General features: G+C 43.4%; 2 protein-coding genes across 2 annotated transcripts; both read right to left on the bottom strand.

The window, feature by feature from the left end:
* Window positions 1-3,580: 3,580 nt before the first annotated feature.
* LOC108248693 (carboxypeptidase O-like) lies at window positions 3,581-10,372 on the bottom strand. Its single transcript, XM_017437634.3, has 9 exons — window positions 10,191-10,372; window positions 8,460-8,496; window positions 7,735-7,836; window positions 7,540-7,644; window positions 7,334-7,450; window positions 7,118-7,208; window positions 6,561-6,772; window positions 4,120-4,204; window positions 3,581-4,026 (listed from the first exon to the last, which is right to left on the bottom strand). The coding sequence occupies exons 1-9, from the start codon at window positions 10,256-10,258 to the stop codon at window positions 3,770-3,772; spliced, it is 1,074 nt and encodes a 357-aa protein (XP_017293123.2). The 5' UTR covers window positions 10,259-10,372; the 3' UTR covers window positions 3,581-3,769.
* A 4,784-nt stretch (window positions 10,373-15,156) lies between these two features.
* Window positions 15,157-19,851, bottom strand: LOC108248691 (carboxypeptidase O-like). The gene is made up of 7 exons (XM_017437631.3): window positions 19,678-19,851; window positions 19,482-19,586; window positions 19,277-19,393; window positions 18,940-19,030; window positions 18,477-18,679; window positions 16,147-16,231; window positions 15,157-16,054 (listed from the first exon to the last, which is right to left on the bottom strand). Exons 1-7 carry the CDS (start codon window positions 19,765-19,767, stop codon window positions 15,798-15,800), a joined length of 948 nt encoding a protein of 315 aa, XP_017293120.1. The 5' UTR covers window positions 19,768-19,851; the 3' UTR covers window positions 15,157-15,797.
* Between the last annotated feature and the right edge of the window lie 646 nt (window positions 19,852-20,497).

Below are 20,497 nucleotides of genomic sequence, written 5' to 3'. Positions count from 1 at the left end.
GCTCTGGCTCTGGAACCAGTCTCCTTGAGAGGGGTTGGACACTCTTTCACTCTGGAGTTGCCCACGGCGAGAGGCGCTGAGCAGGAGTGGGCATACTTGTTGCCCCCCATCTTGGTGCCTGTACGTTGGGGTTTACCCCGGTGAACGAGAAGGTAGCCTCCCTCCGCCTGCGTGTGGGGGGAGGGGTTCTGACTGTTGTTTGCGTTTATGCGCTGAACAGCAGTTCAGATTACTTGGACACTCGGGTGAAGAGAGGGGCGGAGCTGTCAACTGACCACTACCTGGTGGTGAGTTGGCTCCGATGGTGGGGGAGGATGCCGGTCAGATCTGGCAGGCCCAAACGTTTTGTGAGGGTCTGTTGGGAACGTCTGGCGGAGTCTCCTGTTAGATGGAGCTTTAACTCCCACCTCCGGGAGAACTTTGAACATGTTCCAGGGGAGGCGGGGGACATTGAGTCCGAGTGGGCCCTGTTCCATGCCTCCATGGTTGAGGCGGCTTATTGGAGCTGTGGCTGCAAGGTAGTCGGTGCCTGTTGCGGCGGCAACCCTCGAACCTGCTAGTGAACACCAATGGTGAGAGATACTGTCAGGCTGAAGAAGAAATCCTATCAGGCCTTGTTGGCCTGTGGGACCACAGAAGCAGCTGACAGGTACCAGCAGTCCAAGCGGCATGCAGCCTGGGTGGTTGCTGAGGCAAAAACCCGGGCATGGGAGGAGTTCAGAGAGGCTATGTAGAAAGACTTCCGCACGGCTTCGAGGCGATTCTGGTCCACCATACGGCGTCTCAGGAGGGGAAAGCAGTGCAGCGCCAACACTGTTTATAGTGAGGATGGTGTGCTTGTGTAGCGTAGTTGATTCTGCGTTGTGTCTTGTGAGAATAACAGCGAGACTTTTAATACTCTTTCTCCCACGGAATCCAAAAGAAAAAAGCACGCGTGCAGAAAATAATGCATCATTAACATTAGAAAACAAAAATAATTAATAACTAAATCCACACGAGTATAAGAATCTCATACCACAATACATGAGTAACATCACAACCCCTAAACAAAATAACCCCCTCCAAAACCAATGAAATTTGACATACCTGCATTGAAATAACAGAAAATAGTGGTTGAAACAGACTTTTTTTTATCAGTGTTCCACAGTGCCTGTTTAACCATCAACAACACTGTTTTCAGCACATGGAAATAGAAATTTCATTAGCAATGTTTCATGTAGCATGAGAGCTCCTAAATGTCCACTAATATAGTCCTACTATTCTTTAATAACACTTAACTGCTCCAGAACATGGTATTTTACCATAACAGTGATTTAACTATCCTTAATATGCTTAAAATACGCTTATTAAACACAAAAAAAACTTCATACCTTCTCCCACGGAATCCAAAAGAAAAGAGACCGTCTGATAGCGTGGGAAGATAATTCACCCACAATAATGGTTTGATTCATCAACATATCTGTTTAAACACCAAACTGAAACACGAAATAACAATCTATGAACATAATATGCTCGGTGACAAAGATAATAATTCACAACTACAGTCATGACAACTCATTAAATGCAAATAAAATTTTTCAAAACCGGAAGTTACCCGCTATTTTGCAATGGATCTGTCGTTTTCAAAATAAAAGCTGCCGGTTCTCATAATTTCCTACCACAATAAACTTCTTGTTTTATAATCTAGTGTAATAACATCACACTGCTACACTTGTGACCTGGACTCGGGACGTCGTGGCTCAATGGGTGGAATACTTCGAAGACCTTCTCAATTCCATCAGTACGTCTTCCATTGAGGGGGCGGAGCCTGGGGACTTTGGGTCGAGCCCTCCAATCTCCAGTGCTGAGGTCACTGAGGTGGTTAAAAAGCTCCTCGGTGGCAAGGCTCTGGGGGTGGATAAGATTGGCCCGGAGTTCCTTAAGGCTCTGGACGTTGTGAGGTTTTGTTGGCTAAAGCAATTCTGGAATATCGGGACATCGGGGGCAGTTCCCCTAGATTGGCTGACCGGGGTGGTGGTCCCCTTATTCAAAAAGGGGGACCGGAGAGTGTGTTCCAACTATAGAGGGATCACACTCTTAAGCCTCCCTGGTAAGGTCTGTTCGGGGGTTCTGGAGAGGAGGGTCCGTCGGATAGTCGAACCTCAGATTCAGGAAGAGCAGTGTGGTTTTCGTCCTGGTTGTGGAACACTGGACCAGCTGTACACCCTCAGCAGGGTCCTTGAGGGTGCGTAAGAGTTCGCCCAACTTGTCTACGTGTGTTTTGTGGACTTGGAGAAGGTGTTCGACCGTGTACCTCGGGGAATCTTATGGGGGGTACTCCGTGAGTATGGGGTACCAGGCCCTTTGATACGGGCTGTTAGGTCCCTTTATGACCGGTGTCAGAGCTTGGTCCGCATTGCCGGCAGTAAGTCGGACTCGTTTCCAGTGAGAGTTGGACTCCGCCAAGGTTGCCCTTTGTCACCGATTGTGTTCATAACATTTATGGACAGAATTTCTAGGCGCAGCCAAGTTGTTGAGGGGATCCGTTTTGGTGGCCTTAGGATTGTGTCTCTGCTTTTTGCAGATGATGTGGTCCTATTGGCTTCATCAGGCCGTGATCTACAGCTTTCGCTGGAGCGGTTTGCAGACAAGTGTGAAACGGCCGGGATGAGGATCAGTGCCTCCAAATCCGAGGTCATGGTCTTGAGCCGGAAAAGAGTAGAGTGCCTTCTCAAGATGTCCTGCCTCAAGTGGAGGAGTTTAAGTATCTCGGGGTCTTGTTCACGAATGAGGGAAAAATGGAGCGGGAGATCGACAGGCGGATTGGTGCAGTGTCTGCAGTGAAGTGGGCGCTGTACCGATCTGTCATAGTGAAGCGAGAGCTGAGTCAAAAGGTGAAGATCTCGATTTACCGGTTGATCTACGTTCCTACCCTCATCTAGGGACACGAGCTTTGGGTAGTGACCGAAAGAACGAGATCGTGAATACAAGCGGCTGGAATGAGTTTTCTCGACAGGGAGTCTGGGGTCTTCCTTAGAGATAGGGTGAGAAGCTCGGTCATGTGGGAGGGACTCAGAGTAGAGCCGCTGCTCCTCCACGTCGAGAGGAGCCAGTTGAGGTGGCTCGGGCATCTGGTGAGGATGCCTCCTGGACGCCTCCCTGGTCAGGTGTTCTGGGCACGTCCCACCGGGAGGAGGCCCAGAGGAAGACCCAGGACACGCTGGAGGGACTATGTTTCTCGGCTGGCCTGGGAACGCCTTGGGATTCCCCCGGAGGAGCTGGCCCAAGTGGCTGGGGAGAGGGAAGTCTGGGTCTCCCTGCTTAGGCTGCTGCCCCCGCGACCCGACCTCAGATAAGCGAAAGAAGATGGATGGATGGATGGATAGATATGTCCAAAAGTAAAGGGAAGTACTAAAGAGACATAGAGGAAAACCAGTTGCTCAGCTGCCTTTATCCGCTGTTTCAAGACCTGCCATATCGTGAGCAGTTTACTGAAGAACAGAAACATAAATCTGCCTCTTTATTTTCCATAAAGAAGTCAGAAAAAGACGTCTTTTCACCTCAAACTTCATAACATTGGTTGCAAAAACACACTTGAATATCATACAGTAAAACAATAAAGACTTTATTTGAGACAAATTCTTGGCTTTCTATCAGGATATTAAAGGACAAAAACAATCTTGGCAACATTCCATTGCACAAACAACTATTTATATGTGTGTGTGCACAGATGTACACCCAGGGTTATGAATAATGACTCTGTATTATAAAGCAGGAGCAGCTTCTCTCCTCACATAAGGGTGACCCCCGCTGCCAACAGCAGGGTCCAAAGGGTCGCCGCGGTAGCCGCCACGGCTCCGCTGTAGATCTGGTTGTGGGCGTAGGTGATGATGTGCAGAACCCCGCTGTAGGCCTCCTCGCAGGCTGGCTGGATCTGGTTCTCAGGAAGCTGGTAGCTGAACGTCCCATTGTCCCTCAGCACGAAGGTGAAGCAGAAAGGAATCCCTTGCATTCGGGCCAAGTCTCTGGGTAAACCGGAGATGGGGTCTGAAGGGTAATAAATGGTTTGTTAGAGTCTTTTGAATGTAATTTGTAAAGGTATTAGTTAGCTGTTGTCTCTCTAGGGTTGTTGACACATACACAATACATCTGAAGTGGCTCCAACTGTGTAGTTCTGTCCGCGGACCTTCCAAATGGCTTCAGCTGCATCCTGTCCCAACTTCATCTAAAGATCCACACAATAAGTTTCATCAGATAATCGCCGAAATGTACAGAGAACCCTTCTTCATTCTCTATAAGGCAAAACCCAATGGTAGAAAGTAGAAAAACAATATTTGATGGCCATTTTAGACACAGTTCTTTAGAATTACTAACGTGAAATCTGGTTTGAAGTCAGTTGTACACTCACCAGTCAGCTGCTAAATTGTTTTTTTATTTGATGATTTATATGCACTATATTGCCAAAATTATTTGTTCGCCTCCCTTCACACTCATATGAACTTGAGTGATGTCCCATTTCTATTCCACAGGGTTTAATCTGATGTTGGCCCACCCATTGCAGCTATAACAGCTTGAACTCCTCTGGCAAGGCTTTCTATAGGTTTAGGAGTGTTTATGTGACTTGTTGACCATTCTTCCAAAACACATTTGTGAGGTCAGACACTGATGTTGGACAGAAGGCCTGGCTCCCTGTTTTTCGCTCTAATTCATCCCAAAGGTGTTCTATCAGGTTGAGGTCAGGACTCTGTGCAGGCCAGTCAAGTTCTTCCACACCAAACTCACTCATTCATGTGTTTATGGACCTTGCTTTGTGCGCTGGTCATGTTGGAACAGGAAAGGGCCATCCCCAAACTGTTCCCACAAAGATGGGAGCATGAAATTGTCCAAAATGTCTTGGTATGCTAAAGCATTAGGAGTTCCTTTCACTGGAACTAAGCGGGCGAGCCCAACTCCTAAAAAACAAGCCCACACCATAATCCTCCCTCCACCAAATTTTACACTTGGCACAAAGCAGTCAGAGAAGTACCGTTCTCCTGGCAACCGCCAAACCCAGACTCGCCCACTGGATTGCCAGACATAGAAGCCTGATTTGTCCCTGGAGAGATTATGTCTCCACTGCTTTAGAGTACAACGGTGGCGTGCTTTACACCACTGCATCTGACGCTTTGCACTTGGTGATGGAAAGCTTGGATGCAGCTGCTGCCATAGAAACCCATTCCATGAAGCTCTCTACGCACTGTTCTTGAGCTAATCTGAAGGCCACATTAAGTTTGGACGTCTGTAGATATTGACTCTACAGAATGTTGAGCCCACTCTGTGATTGTACGTGGCCTACCGCTTCGTGGCCGAGTTGCAGTCATTCCCAATCGCTTCCACTTTGTTATAATCTCAGTTTACTGTGGAATATTTAGTAGCGAGGAAATTTCAGGAATGGACTTACTGCACAGTTGGCATCCTATCATGGTACCACAAAAGTTTGTAGAAGTAGTCTGCACGCCTAGGTGCTTGATTTTATACACCTGTAGCCATGGAAGGGATTGGTACACCTGAATCCAAAAACAACATCCGTGTCGAGCACAAGTGAGAAGACATCGGTACAAACACACCAACCACTTCAACAATTCCAACCACTTTCCAGTCTGTCAAAGACCTCGATCTCCAGCCAACGTTTCAATTGAACGTTTGTGTATTTCTTGAAATCAGACATGTCCAACTTTGTGCCAGGAACGTCGTTTTCTGTTAAGGCAACACAACTAAATCTCTGCGTTAAAATCATATTGTTTGTACGAACGTCCTGGTTACTCATGGGAGGACAGCGGTTTGTCAATGTAAGTAGTACGCATGACGTAATGAGTGGAGGACTGAGGTTTTTTGTCTTGATTGAAATTTGAAATGTTCATGAAGGAAACAAAATCGGATGCCCTAAAATGCAGCACCCGTAGTGGCTTCAAAACATCTTTGACACTCAGTCAAACCTTGTCAGCGTCTATCATAAAATATTAAATTATTGTATCAATATCAGGTACAGGTTGTAAAATTTAACTTTAATTTATAATCCTTCTGAAGGATATCTTGTTCTGTTCTGCTATCGCCTTTCGACTTCACCTATGGCCGAATGATAAGCTGGAGGACTGAGTGTCAATCAGCATCACAGAGGAGGAGAGTGGGTCGGCTTCCATCTGCTGAAGTCCAGCTATGGCCAGGGACATGGCTGGACATGCAAAATCCTGTTTTGCAGTTAGTAATTTTTTTCCTGGAAGCGGTCTCCAGTGAGTTATTCTGCACCAGCCTTGCTTCAAACAACAGACAGGTTTTTATTTGCTCTTATCAATGTTTTACAGCCGCCTCCTGTTCTGCTTTGTTACATGTTTGCCGATGAGTGTTCTGATGATTCATGTGGTTTATTTTACACTGTAAATTCAGTTAAGCAGCATTCGTGGAACTGTGTAGTCTGTATTTGGGAGAATAACATTAGGGCGGAGACTTTGCAGGTAATTCCACTGTCACAATGGAAAAGGCACGAAGAGCTACCAATCACTTATGAATGTTTAAGAAAATGTGAAGGCTTTGGGTGTAAATACCAGCCCTTCGTAGTTGTGGACGGTCTCGTTGGGATCTCCGTAGGGAAGAAGGATCATCTGGCCATAGGAGTGGATGGTGAGGAAAGACAGGATGTTGGCCCTTTGGCTTTTTATAAAGTTCGTCACAGCCTCGACCTCAGGCTCCGATGCGGGGCTGGTCCCACAAAACATGTCTGAGCTGCAGTTGAACGATGCACCCAATGGTGTGAACACTGTCAAAAAATAAAAACTTGAGTCAGGCGCAGCAGTAACACCAATACTTTAAATAATGAACCAATAAGACAACGGCTTCAGGTGGCCTCTCGCTGGGCTGCGACTGCTGGGGACAAGTTGGAGACTCGGAATCACGTGTTTGCAAAAACTTCCGGCGAAATCTGGGCCAAAATTTGCAGAATTTGTTTTTGTTTAAAAATTCCTGCGACATATGACCAAAGTCATACAGCTTGTGTGAGGAAATTGAGAACTATTGCAAACATTTTGAGAACTCTCTTGCAAGTGCCGTTCACAATTTGTCCCCAACAGTCGCAGCCCGGTCAGAACTGGCTTTCAGCGCTCACTGCCCCAGTTGACATCAAAGTTGCGGTCGAGGTCGGTGCCGTAACAGCCAGGTGAATGTCCCGGCCTCCTGTTCTTCCTCCACTGTCGAGTCTGAAAGGGCCAGAAGGTCCAATCAGTTTGTTTGATTCAGTTATGTATCACATAACCACTTGACTCAATAAATGAGACCTCAAAATGCCAATTTGACAAATATCTGTTGAAACAAGAGCACTGACTGTGTTGTCCTTCCAGGAGTAGATGTAGCCGTCGACGTTGAGCACCGGCGTGACGTAGAAGTCCAAGTTCTTCATCATCCGTTTTATCTTTGCATCTGTTTTGTATGATTGCAGGATCTGGTTCAAAAGAGCCAACAGATGGATTAGGGCCACACTTTACCCTTTTACTACTGAATAATGAGTTTAGTGTTTTTGCGATTTCCTACCTGGTTGACAAAGTACTGACAGAATGCCGGAGCGATCCATTCGTTGGCGTGAATACCACAGTCCATCCAGACAATATACTTTTTTGCTCCTGTATTGAGGCCAATCTGGGAAACAAGTTCAGACACATCTAAATATCAGCAAACACTGATCTATTTAATCTACATCTACATTTTCTCACATAAAATAGGACTCACCTTCAACAGCGAAATAGTTCTCTTTTCGTAAGTCATCCCGTATTCCACTCTGGTCACAAGAGCAGGGTAATCCTTCACTATCTGATTCATCCATTCTGTGATCTGTAAGGTGAACCTGATTCAAGATGGTTGCCATATAGCTCAGAACAACACAAGAATTACTATAACTCAGTCAATTTTACAGATATTGATCAAAAATCCTGGTATAGTATTAGCTGAGAGTCCTCCACAGTACATACTCTGAGTGGAGTCAACCCAATTCAAGATGGCCACCAAGCTAAGCAACATTAGCTAACACAAAAATGTCACAATTAAGTCATGTTTACAGATATTGAGCTAGAATCTGGAGTGGTAGTAACTGAGAGTGATTCATAATACATACTGTATTCACAGCAACAGATTTTGCAATATCATATGGGATTGTATGTAATTTTGTTTTCAAATGACCTGCCTCATGGGTCATTTTGACCCAAGGGCAGCAGGAGGGTGAAAATTAGCTGAATTTGTGTGTGTGTGTGTGTGTTGGTAGATGTGGTTTAGCAGGTCAGAATACACACCACACTAGAAGGACATTTTGGATTAAGAGGACATGAGCGGTGTTCTGCTAATTTTGACAAAATTCTAAAAATGTAGAATGGTTTCTACATTTGTGTGAGGCGGATGTGTGTGTGTGAGTGTGTGTGTGTGTGTGTGTGTGTATACCAACAATAATCAGGTCCTCTCACCTCGCTCATTGGATGGTATCGGAAGTAATCATACACTCTGTTGACAACAAAACACAAGACATTTTAAACAATCAGGATTATTAACCTATTTTTAAAAAAACCTTTATTGCTCTATTTAAGGAAAAAGATTGAAACACACTCTACATATATGCAGGACGTTTTAAAGTCAGACCTGAAGTGGAAAGTTTTGAAATGACTTTTTCAAGTAGAAAATCGTATTCAGAGCAAAACAACTTGGACCAAAGAGCCGGACAATAAAACGAGGCTTGTGAGGAGTTCAGAAAGGAGCTGTTAAAGGCTCTGGGTGGTAAGAAAGAGCTTCCAGATGACTGGCATACTACAGCCACAGTGATTCGAGAGACATTTAGGAAGGTACTTGGTGTGTCATCTGGACAGAGAAAAAGACAACGAGGAGATAATTGATGCAGTTAGAGAGGACATTGAGTTGGAGTGAGGACAGAGGACGCATAGGACAGAGTCAGATGGAGGAGCATGACTCACTGTAGTGACCCCTGAAAAGGGAACGGCCGACAGAAAAAGGAGACTGAGAGCCATAAAACATGTTAAAGTCACAGATAAGACTTATAAAGTGTAATACAAACAATTTAAAAGCCATAAACAGGCGCGGTGATCCGTAAGGGCACCTAAAAAAAAAATCATCTGCCCCACAAAGAAGTTTTTTCTTAATAAGCAATGTGAATTACTTAATTACATATGAAATTTTAAAAAAAAGTTTGTGATTCAATCTCAGTTTTTGACTTATGTGCAGTCGAAGGACGGTAGCGGTCACCAGATGTCAGGATTTGGGTTCTTGTCTGGGTGCTTCTTTGAGTTTCTTTTGTTTTTGGTTGTTCCTGTGTTTAGGTAGTTGTTTTTCTTTTTGCTCCCTGTGCCCTCTGTGTTCTTTGTCATATTCACTTCTCCTCAGTCAGTCACTTGTTTACCTGCCACGCCCATCTTCATCTGATCCAAGTTTGCAATCACTCACCTGTGCCCACTTTCCCTAATTACCCTCCGTCTTTAAAACCTGGTCATTTCCTCCCCTTACTCACTGGTCCGTTGTTGCTTTATGCGCTGTCTGGTTCCCCTCTTGTTCTCTACGTTTTAGATTTTCCTCATTGTTTTTTTTTCCTGCCACGTCAGCTTTTGTTTTTTGGTTCTCTTTTATTTTCTAAATAAATTAGTTTTCTCTGGAACTTCGAGATGAGTCTGTGCTTTGGGTTCGCCGCCATCTCCACCCATCCTGACTCCAGACTCTCATTGGGGCGTCACATATCCCTTCCTGTGGACACATTCTGCTGGGATTAGCTCAGTGATACGACCGAGGGGAATGTTACACCTCGTGTGATCTGTCGTGTGCAACAGTGGAGATTTTTCGTTTAAAAATTCATTTTTGAAACTAAAATTAGAACCTAAATGATCAGTCAGCAGCTTGGAGCAGACAGACTGGACATGAACTGAACGCTTCAACAAAATCGTTTTCAGAAAACAAAATGGACTAGAAAAAAAACTGAACAGCTTTTGGGCTGAGGTGACAGAAACATGCTCCTGTACACAACTGAGAAGATAAAACTACAAATATATGTAGCATTTGTTTCTATTATTTGAAGCAGAAGTTTAGATTTAAAAACTGCAACACTGATATTAGCTGCTTTGTGTTAAAAAGGTATTTCATCCAAATACACCCTTTTCTGTAACTTCTAAACAGATTTTTACTTTTTAAAAACTCACCCCTCCACTGTTGCCAGCCTCTCTGTCGAGAACAACGCCAAAAGGCTGAACCCCACAAGCTTCAGCATCGTGGGATTTAAAAAGAAAACAAACAGTTCGACTAATCGTTTGCGTCGACGCCTTTGTCTCAGCCGATAAGATCTGATATATTTCAGCAGGGGCACAAAAGAATGAGCCAGGTGAAGGAAGCAGCAAGTCTCAGGCTAGTTTAGGCAAAACCAGGAGGTGGGTGCGGCCAGAATCACCAGGCAGGTAGAGCCAGAGAAACAAATGTTTGTGGTTAAGGTGTGGCTGACCAGTCGTTGTATTCTTTCATCGATACAGGATACAACAATCTTAAAACAACCATGAAAGGAAGGACTTTATATTTCTGTTTATCTTTAACTATAAAACTCTCCTGTTCTCATTGAACTGTATTCAGCATTAACATGGGATTACAGCACTAATGTGAGATTTTTCTGTCACATAGTTTTATTTCCGGCCTTAAAGAACTAAACTTAGACGAATCACAGAAACAATAAACCAATTATTATGTTCGCAGCTTATAAAAGTACACAAAAAACACATGAAAGTAGCAATTTGAGGTCCATCCTGTCACTAAATCTCACTCAGAAATCTAATAAATTGAATATTTATCCTTAATATTTGAAGTCTGTTTCGTTTTTCTGGTTTCCCTGCACGAGTTAGACGTTTAAACCTTCAGCTGAACAATGTTACTCGTAGGCCTGGCACTTTTTTGCCAACTAGCAGCCATTTTCCAGCACTTCAGACACACTTAGCCTACATGTTAGCTTAGCCTACATGTTAGCTTAGGCTACATGTTAGCTAGCAAATTGATAGCATGTTCATTTTAAGGCTGTTGTGACTTGTTGGTATCCAGATTAGATATTAGAAGCATTTCCTAACATTAAAGCTCTCCACAAGGTGGCTAGCAGGCTAGCTAGGCTAACTATGTTAGCATGTAGCTAAATATAGCTCCCTTAGAAAAAATATGTCCGAGCATCATCCCATTTAAAATATATATCTTTTTAGACTTTAAGTGCTGCTCTAAGTTGATTCTCTCAACAAAATGTGTATCAAATTTGATCAATTTGATTAAAATATTGTTTTACAACACATTCAAGGCAGGAATAGGAACAAAATGTTTGTGGTCCAATTCAGGCTAAATATGCCTGAATAAAAAAGCAAAAACATATATATCTTACTTAAAATTATGTATTTATAGCATCATTTATGCAAAAATGTTTTGTATTGTTCAACTGTCTGCAAGTGTTTATGTGAGTTAATTTTAAGTTAATTAAGTTAATTCAAATTAACGAGTCGTTCAGATGTCAGACAATGCCGGTAAACGTCCCGGGGTCGGTGTCGGGGTGCTGGTGACATATGTGACCAGCAGATACTAAAACATTATTGTTACCGGTATCTACGAAGCAGCGAAACCTAAAAACACTCATTAAATATTTATTTTTTTTCTGCAGTAGGATATTGAACACAGAAATGTACTTTGGTTTACTGAAACTACCAAGAAGTATTTTTAGCTGCTTTTTGTCTGTGAAATTATACAACTTTTTAAGTAAACTTACAGCAGATTTCAAACAAAAATGAGAGAAATTAGTTTTTCTGCTAAAATGGGATGCAGATGCTGAAACTGAGCTGTTAAAGCTAAAAACCATCAGCAGGACTCTAGATAGGAGCTAAAAGAGGCAAAATGATACTTAAGAATATGAAGGCTAGCTGAAAGGTAAAATTAAGAGCAAAAACTAGCTAAGTGTAGCAAAACCTTTTATGAACGGTAAATGATTAAAAGACTAGCCAATAGCGAAATGAGGCAAAAGACTATTTAAAATTTTTTAGATATGTCCAAACAAATTTTAAATAGTATTAGTATTGCTATATTTGCTATATTTAGCTTTTTAACTCACCTTTTGTTAGATATGTCCACCCCTCCCTGGGCTGCCACCTTACCGTGGTGGAGGGGTTTGAGTGTCCCAATGATCCTAGGAGCTACGCTGTCAAGGGCTACATGCCTCTAGCAGGGTCACCCAAGACAGACAGGTCCTAGGTGAGGGGCCAGACAAAGTGCAGCTCAAAGATCTCTTATGAAGAATAACACTTTTGGCTTCACCAGGGCCCCACTCTGGAGCCAGGCCTGGAGGTCGAGCGCCTGGTGGTCAGGCTTTCGCCCATGGAGCCCGGCTGGGCACAGCCCGAAGAGGATACGTGGGTCCCCCTTCCCATGGGCTCACCACCTATGGGAGGGGCCAAAGGGGTCAGGTGCAATGTGGGATGGGTGGTGGCTGAAGGCGGGGACCTTGGCGGTCTGATCCTCGGCTACAGAAGCTGGCTCTCGGGACGTGGAATGTCACCTCTCTGGTGGGGAAGGANGGTAAAAGTAGAAAAAGGCTAGGTTTTTTGCATCACTTACTGGCGACATCTGCTGGATTTGAAGTTATTGCAGGCTACTTTAATAAACACTGTAGGTTCATTCACACGTTTTTATTTAGAAACATCAGCTGCTTTAACATCCGTCCACATGTCAGCTGCAGTTCTTTGTTAACTTCCCCCCCTTTTCTCCTCATACCTCTGGCTAATCATGGTGTTGATAGCCTAAAATTAATAACACAAGTGGAGTCGATTTAATGAATGAAAGCACATATGCATATACTGTCATGATTTCTAGTATTTTTTGAGTTTGTTCTTAGTTTTGGTTTTGGGTTCTTGTTTTTCCTGCTTTATTGGGTTTTGTTTTTTTCTTTGAGTTTTATTTTATACTTTTGGTTTTTGTTCTCATGTTCTGTCTTTGTATTGTCTCTGCTGTCAGTTTCTTGACACTGAACTAACCCCCACAGAACTCTTGGACATTTCATTTCAGATTCAAAGACTGTTCACATCTCTAAAACATACCCCGGATCCAAGACACAACATTCTCACCTGCAATGTAATAGAAGATATTCTCGTGTCAAGACCTGGACTCCTTTGCATCCCCATGTTCATAGACCTGTTTAATGAAATAACTCAATTAAAAGGACAATTAATTATGGCATCCACCCAGTCACCCAAGTCAGCCACATGTCCAGCTCCGCTCACAGCCACGTCGCCAGCTCTCGCCCTCCTGGTCCACGCCTGTCCGGCTGTCGCCAGCTTGGTCCTCGCCTGCTTGGTCCTCGTCCGCTTGGTCCTCGTCCGCTTGGTCCTCGTCTGCTGCGCCCAAGCCTCTTGCCACGCCGTGGACGGCGCTCTGGGCCGTCCACCGGAACTTTGATTTCTTTGTGTTTGTTTTGGTGTTTTCCCTTGGTCTTTTGCCTTGTCTGGTTTTTGTTTATTGTTCTGCTTTTTGCCCTCCATCCTGCATTTTGTTTTTCCCCCCACCACCCTCCCGTGCTAGGTTTTTGTTGTTTTATTTTGGGGACTTCAGGAGCCGTCCCTTGGAGGGAGGATTCTGTCATGATTTCTAGTATTTTTTGAGTTTGTTCTTAGTTTTGGTTTTGGGTTCTTGTTTTTCCTGCTTTCTTGGGTTTTGTTTTTTTCTTTGAGTTTTATTTTATACTTTTGTTTTTTGTCTCATGTTCTGTCTTTGTATTGTCTCTGCCTCTTGGTTCTGTCCTCATTGTCTTTGTTTATCATTATCCTCTCTTTGCCCTCAGTCTACTCCTGGTTTCTGCCACACCCATCTCCACCTGTCTGTAATTGTATTCACTCACCTGTGTCCACTTCCCCATGATTTCCCTGTGCTTTAAAATCTGGTCATTTTCTCCACCTCCCTGCCGGTTCTTTGTTGATTGTTGCTTGTTATTGTTGCCTTGCCTTGTCTCGCCTCGGTTCACCCCTGTCTGCAGTTTGGATTTTTGTTATAGTTGTTTTGATGCCACGCCAGCCCTTTTGGTTTCTAGTTTTGTTATTTTAATAAATCAGTTTTTATTTTGAAAGATGAGTCTGCGTATTGGGTTTGCCATGCTCACACCATGTCTTGACATATACTTTGTTAACATGTATAACACCCATTCATCAGTTTGTTTCATGTAGCTTTCTGCTTGGCAGAACATATGAGGGCTCAAGGAGTTGGAGGAGCTCTCGGAACCAGTCTAATGATCATATTCACTATAACCTCATCGATCGCCTGCTTTCTGGAAACACAAGGACTGATCACAGGAGTGATCACTGGTTCTTCCTTCTCATGCCGGCCACGATTATGCCTCAGTGTAGTGGAAGTGCTCTGGTTATAGTAAGACAGCTGGGAGCAAATCCTACATTTCACCTGCAACAGAAATAAAAGTTAATCCACGCAAACTAATTAAAATATTCTTCAGAAAGAAATTGAAATAATCCGAGAGAAAAAGGATCAATGAGAACGGAATAATAATTTACCTTATTCTCCATGATAAGACCAAAATGATCCCACATGGGGAGAAAACTTCCTCTTCCTTGGTTGATCCATGGTATTCGATGACAAAAACAAGCCAAAAACCAATGCAAAGCAAACAACAAACTATCTCCATCCAACAAAACCCACAAACATTTCAATACATTTTCTGCCTATAAATGGAATTCGGCACGTTCACAACAAAATGACACAGGAACTGTATCGGTCACGTGGTTTTCCTTAAAGAGATACGTGCACCAACATGGGGTTTCACCTTGTTTGCTCGGAGCGTGCCCCGAGGTTTCAGAGTCATCAGACCCATCACTAGGTCTGAGCACTACTCTGAACTTTGTCACCAAGGAATCTGATGAAGTGGAGAGGGGAGGAGAAAGAAAAGAACAACGGTGGAGAGTGGGCAGGCAGGTAAGTTAGGAGGGGTTTGATCTTCTGGAGTCGTCCTGTATTATCAGGGATTGTACTACAGTGTATCCAGGATATCTTCAGGTGATCTGGTTTAATGAAGTGATAATTAACTTAGTAAGTCAAGGCAGGTTTTATGGCTCAGAATATGTAGAGGTTCATGAAAAATGGGGGAAAACTGTGCGCTCAAATATACTTATTTATTATGAATGAAGAGCAAGGAAATATTTAGTTTAACACCAATTTCATTAAAAAAAACTAGAATCACTCAGAGAAAGCAAACCTGTAATTGACCCCAATTCTTACAAATACTCTATGATTTTATGATAACATTCCTGGAAAGCAAGGCTGCTTGGACTGTGGGTGCCATGGGAGCTACAGCACCATGTGAATGACAAGAAATAACATATGTATACTTTTAAAAAAGGTAAATCACACACAAAACTTGTGTTGTATATTTTTTCTATAAGAATACAGTTTAAAAAGTTACAACTTTATAAACTTAAAAATACAAAGTTCAAATTTACAGATGTGGTTTATTTTTTTATGAATACCGAATACTATGTCTGTTTGTGCATACATTTTTTTTTCTTTGAGAATATGAATTTACAACAGTGATCTGATGCTGGTTAATGGAGCAGAGAATACAAAGATTTGCGTTGCGCATGCGCTGTAAGTGCTTCTTTTCAATGAAACAATAAAGACTTTATTTGAGACAAATTCTTGGCTTTCTATCAGGATATTAAGGGACAAAAACAATCTTGGTGACATTCCATGAATGCTATGAGTAATGGGTCAGTATTATAAAGCAGGAGCAGCTTCTCTCCTCACATCAGGGTGACCCCCGCTGCCAACAGCAGGGTCCAAAGGGTCACCGCGGTGACCGCCACGGCTCCGCTGTAGATCTGGTTGTGGGCGTAGGTGATGATGTGCAGAGCCCCGCTGTAGGCCTCCTCACAGGCCGGCTGGATCTGGTCCTCAGGAAGCTGGAAGCCGAACGTCCCATTGTCCCTCAGCTCGAAGGTGTAGGAGAAAGGGATCCCTTGCATTCGGGCCCAGTCTCTGGATGAACCAGAGTTTGGGTCTGAAGGGTAATAAATGGTTTGTTAGAGTCTTTTGAATGTGATATATAAAGTTATAGTTAGCTGATATCTCCCCAGGGTTGCTGACACATACATAATACATCTGGAGAGGTTCCAACTCTGTAGTTCTGTCCGTGGACCTTCTTTATGGCTTCAGCTGCATCCTGTCCCACCTTCATCTGAGGATCCACACAACAAGTTTCATCAGATAATCGCCGAAATGTACAGGGAACCCTTCTTTATTCTCTATAAGGCAAAACCCAATGGTAGAATGTAGAAAACAATATCCGATGACCGTTTCAGACACAATTCTTTTGAATTACGAACATGAAATCTGAACAGTTTGGTTTGAAATCAGTCGGCCATGGGAAAGTTGTCTTGTAAAAACCAATCAGTGTTGTAAAAAAAGGTTGGGAACCTCTGGGCTAAGTGACACAAAAGGCGCTCTCCACTTGTGCTATTTATAGAACACTAATCAGCAGCTAGTAAATGATTACGCAACAACCGTATTCGTAGAAACACTCATAGTATTTTGTAGAAGTATCTATCACAGCGTGTGGTTTAGCTAGTTCTTCCACACCAAACACACTCATTCATGTCTTTGTGGACCTTGCTTTGTGCGTTGGTCCTGTTGGAACAGGAAGGGACCATTCCCAAACTGTTCCCACAAAAATGGGAGCATGAAATCATCCAAAATGTCTTGGTATGCCGAAGCATTAGGAGTTCCTTTCACAGGAACTAAGCAGCCGAGCCCAACTCCTGAAAAACAACCCCACACCATGATCCTCCCTCCACCAAACTTTACACTTGGCACAATGCAGTCAGACAAGAACCACCAAACCCAGACTCGTCCACTGGATTCCCAGACAGTGAAGCGTGGCTCGTCCCTCCAGAGAACACGTCTCCCCTGCTGTACAGTCCAGTGACGGTTTTAACACCACTGCATCTGATAATTTGCACTTGGTGATGGAAGGCTTGGATGCAGCTTTTCAGGAATGGGAACCCATTCCATGAAGTTCTCTACACACTGTTCTTGAGCTAATCTGAAGGCCACAAATAGTTTGGATATTTGTAGCTTTTACCTCTGCAGAACGCTGGTGACCTCTTAACATCCGCTGAGCTCGCTCTGTGATTTTACGTGGCCTACCACTTTGTGGCTGAGTTGCTGTTGTTCCCAATCACTTCCACTTTGTTAGGTTACTCATGGGAGGACATGGGTTTGTCAATCTAAGTAGTAAGCATGACGTAATGAGTGGAATGCGCTGTTGATCTTTGTGTCTCAGCCGTTGTGTCCTTGGGCAAGACACTTCACCTGCCTTGCCTACTGGTGGTGGTCAGAGGGCTCGGTGGCGCCGGTGTGATGGCAGCCTCACTTCTGTCAGCCCGCCCCAGGGCAGCTGTGGCTACAATGTAGCTTACCACCATCAGTGTGTGAATGTGAGGATGATTGGGTGAATGATTGTAGTGTAAAGCGCTTTGGGGTCCTTGGACTAGATAAAGCGCTATATAAGTGCAAGCCATTTACCATTTGTGATCTTTGTGATGATCTTTGTCTTGGATTTCCTTGAATGAGGGTGTCTAGTAGCAACCATTGAAAAACACATGAAACTCTGGTTGAAAAGAGTGGTTTAAGATGACATACTTAACAATAATTTGCCTTTACGGTATTTTTAATCCAACTGTCTACATTAGCTCCCTGACAGATAAAATTTTAGATGTTCATGAAGGGAAAATATTGGAAGTCTTGAAGTGCAACACCCCTAGTGGCTTCAAAACATTTTTGACACTCAGTCAACCCTTGTCAACCTCTATCATAAAATATTAAATTATTGTATCAATATCAGGTAAATTAGTCAGTCTCAGTGTACAGGTTGTACACTTTAACTTTAATTTATAATCCTTCTGAAGGATATCTTGTTCTGTTCTGCTATCGCCTTTCAACTTCACCTATGGCCGAATGATAAGCTGGAGGACTGAGTGGCAATCAGCATCACAGAGGAGGGAAGTGGGCCGGCTTCCATCTGCTGAAGTCCAACTAAGGCTGTTGAAATGGCTGGACATGCAAAATCCTGTTCTGCATTCAGTTATTCTCTTTGTAAGTGATCTCCAGTGAGTTATTCTGCACCAACCTTGCTTCTAACATCAGGCAGGTTTTTGTTTGCTCTTATCAGTGTTTTACAGCCACCTCCTGTTCTGGCTTATTTGCAGATACTTGTTCTGATGATTTATGTGGTTTGTTTACACTGGAAATTTATATTGAATTCAGTTATGCAGCATTCATGGAACCGTGTTCTCTGAATTTGGGAGAACAACATTAGGGCAGAGAATATGCAGGTAATTCCACTGTCACAAAGAAAGAGCCACGAAGAGCTACCAATCACTTATGAATGTTTGAGAAAATGTGAAGGCTTTGTGTGTAAATACCAGCTCTTCGTAGTTGGAGGCGGTGTAATTGGGGTGTCCATAGGGAAGCAGGAGCAGCTGGCCATAGGAATGGATGGTGAGGAAACACAGGAAGTCGTCCTTTCGGGTTCCGACAAAATACGTCACAGCCTGGGCCTCGGGCTCAGATGTGGCGTTTGTCCCACAAAAGATGTTTGAGCTGCAGTTGAACGATACTCCCACCGCTGTGAATGCAATCAAAAAATAAAAACTTGAGTCAGGTTCAGCAGTAACACCTATAGTTTAAATCATTAACCGATAAGACAATGGCTTCAGGTGGCCTCTCGCTGGGCTGCGACTCCTGTGGACAAGTTGGAGACTCGGAATCACGTGTTTGCACAAACTCCCAGCAAAATATCAGGCAAAATTTGCAGAAATACAAAAACTAAACTGCAACTTGTCCCCAACAGTCGCAGCCCTGTCAGAACTGGCTTTCAGCACTCACTGCCCCAGTTGGCATCGAAGTTGCGGTTGAGATCGGTGCCGTAACAGTCGGGTGAAGGTCCCAACGACCTGTTCTTCCTCCACAGTCGAGTCTGAACGGGCCAGAAGGTCCAATCAGTTTGTCTGATTCAGCCATGCATCACAGAACCGTTTGACTCAATAAATGGGTCCTCAAACTGTTGCCACGTCTTAAAATCCCAATATAAAAAGAGAACCATTTTTTCCAATGATTAAACTGAAACTCTTTTTAAAACCGGTGCCATTTTGTTAATGACCACTCCTCTGATCTGATCTTTGAGAGCAATTTGACAAATATCTATCAAAACATGAGCACTGACTGTGTTGTCCTTCCACGTGTAGATGTAGCCGTCAATGTTGAGCACCGGCGTGACGTAGAAGTCCACGTTCTTCATCATCTCTTGCATCTTTGCGTCTGTTTTGTATGATTGCAAAATCTGGTCCAAAAGAGCCAACAGATGGATTAGAGCCACACTTTACCCTTTCGGGACTGAAAAATTAGTAAAGTGGTTTCCAGTCTCCTACCTGGTTGACAAAGTACTGACAGAATGCCGGAGCGATCCATTCCCTGGCGTGAATACCACAGTCCATCCAGATAGCCTTCTTTTTTGCTTCGGTATTGAGGCCAATCTGGGAAAACCAGTTCAGACACATCTAAATATCTGCAAACACTGGTCTATTTAATCTACATCTACATTTTCTCACATAAAATTGGACTCACCTTCAACAACGAAATAGTTCTCTTTTCGTAAGTCTTCCCGTATTCCACTCTGGTCACAAGATCAGGGTGATCCTTCACTATCTGATTCATCCAATCACTAATCTGTAAGGTGAACCCGATTCAAGATGGTTGCCATATAGCTCAGAAAAACAAGAATTGCTATAACTCAGTCAATTTTACAGATATTGAGCTAGAATTTGGTGTGGTTGTACCTGAGAGTCCTCTCCAGTACATACTTCAAGCATCATTGGATTTGTGTTTAAACTTTGCCATGAACTATTGGAGTCAACTCCGTCTTTTAGCAAAATATTTCTATAACCACTAAATAGAATTTAATGAAACTCTCAAATTGGATGTACGTCTACAACTGATAAGCTTTTGGAGTCAACCCATTTTAAGATGGCCACCACATCTGAGCAACATTAGCTAACACAAAAATGTCACAATTAAGTCATGTTTACAGATGTTGAGCTAGAATCTGGAGTGGTAGTAACTGAGAGTGATTCAAAATACATACTGTATTCACAGCAACAGATTTTGCAATATCATATGGGATTGTATGTAATTTTGTTTTCAAATGACCTGCCTCATGGGTCGTTTTGACCCAGGGGCAGCAGGACGGTTAAAATTAGGTGATTGTTTGTGTGTGTGGCCATGTATTTGATACATTGTGGGGACAATTTTCCTAACATATACTACCTTGTGAGGACCAACTGCTCCTTGTGGGGACCAAAGCCTGGTCCCCACAAGGAGAAATGATGTTTTTGGGTTAGGGGTTAAGTTTAGGACTAAGGTGTGAATTGAGTTTAGGTTTGGTTTA

This window comes from Kryptolebias marmoratus, linkage group LG23 (assembly GCF_001649575.2).
Source record: "Kryptolebias marmoratus isolate JLee-2015 linkage group LG23, ASM164957v2, whole genome shotgun sequence".
In the NCBI taxonomy this organism is placed as follows: domain Eukaryota; kingdom Metazoa; phylum Chordata; class Actinopteri; order Cyprinodontiformes; family Rivulidae; genus Kryptolebias; species Kryptolebias marmoratus.
This window is presented reverse-complemented; position numbering and strand designations above follow the sequence as displayed.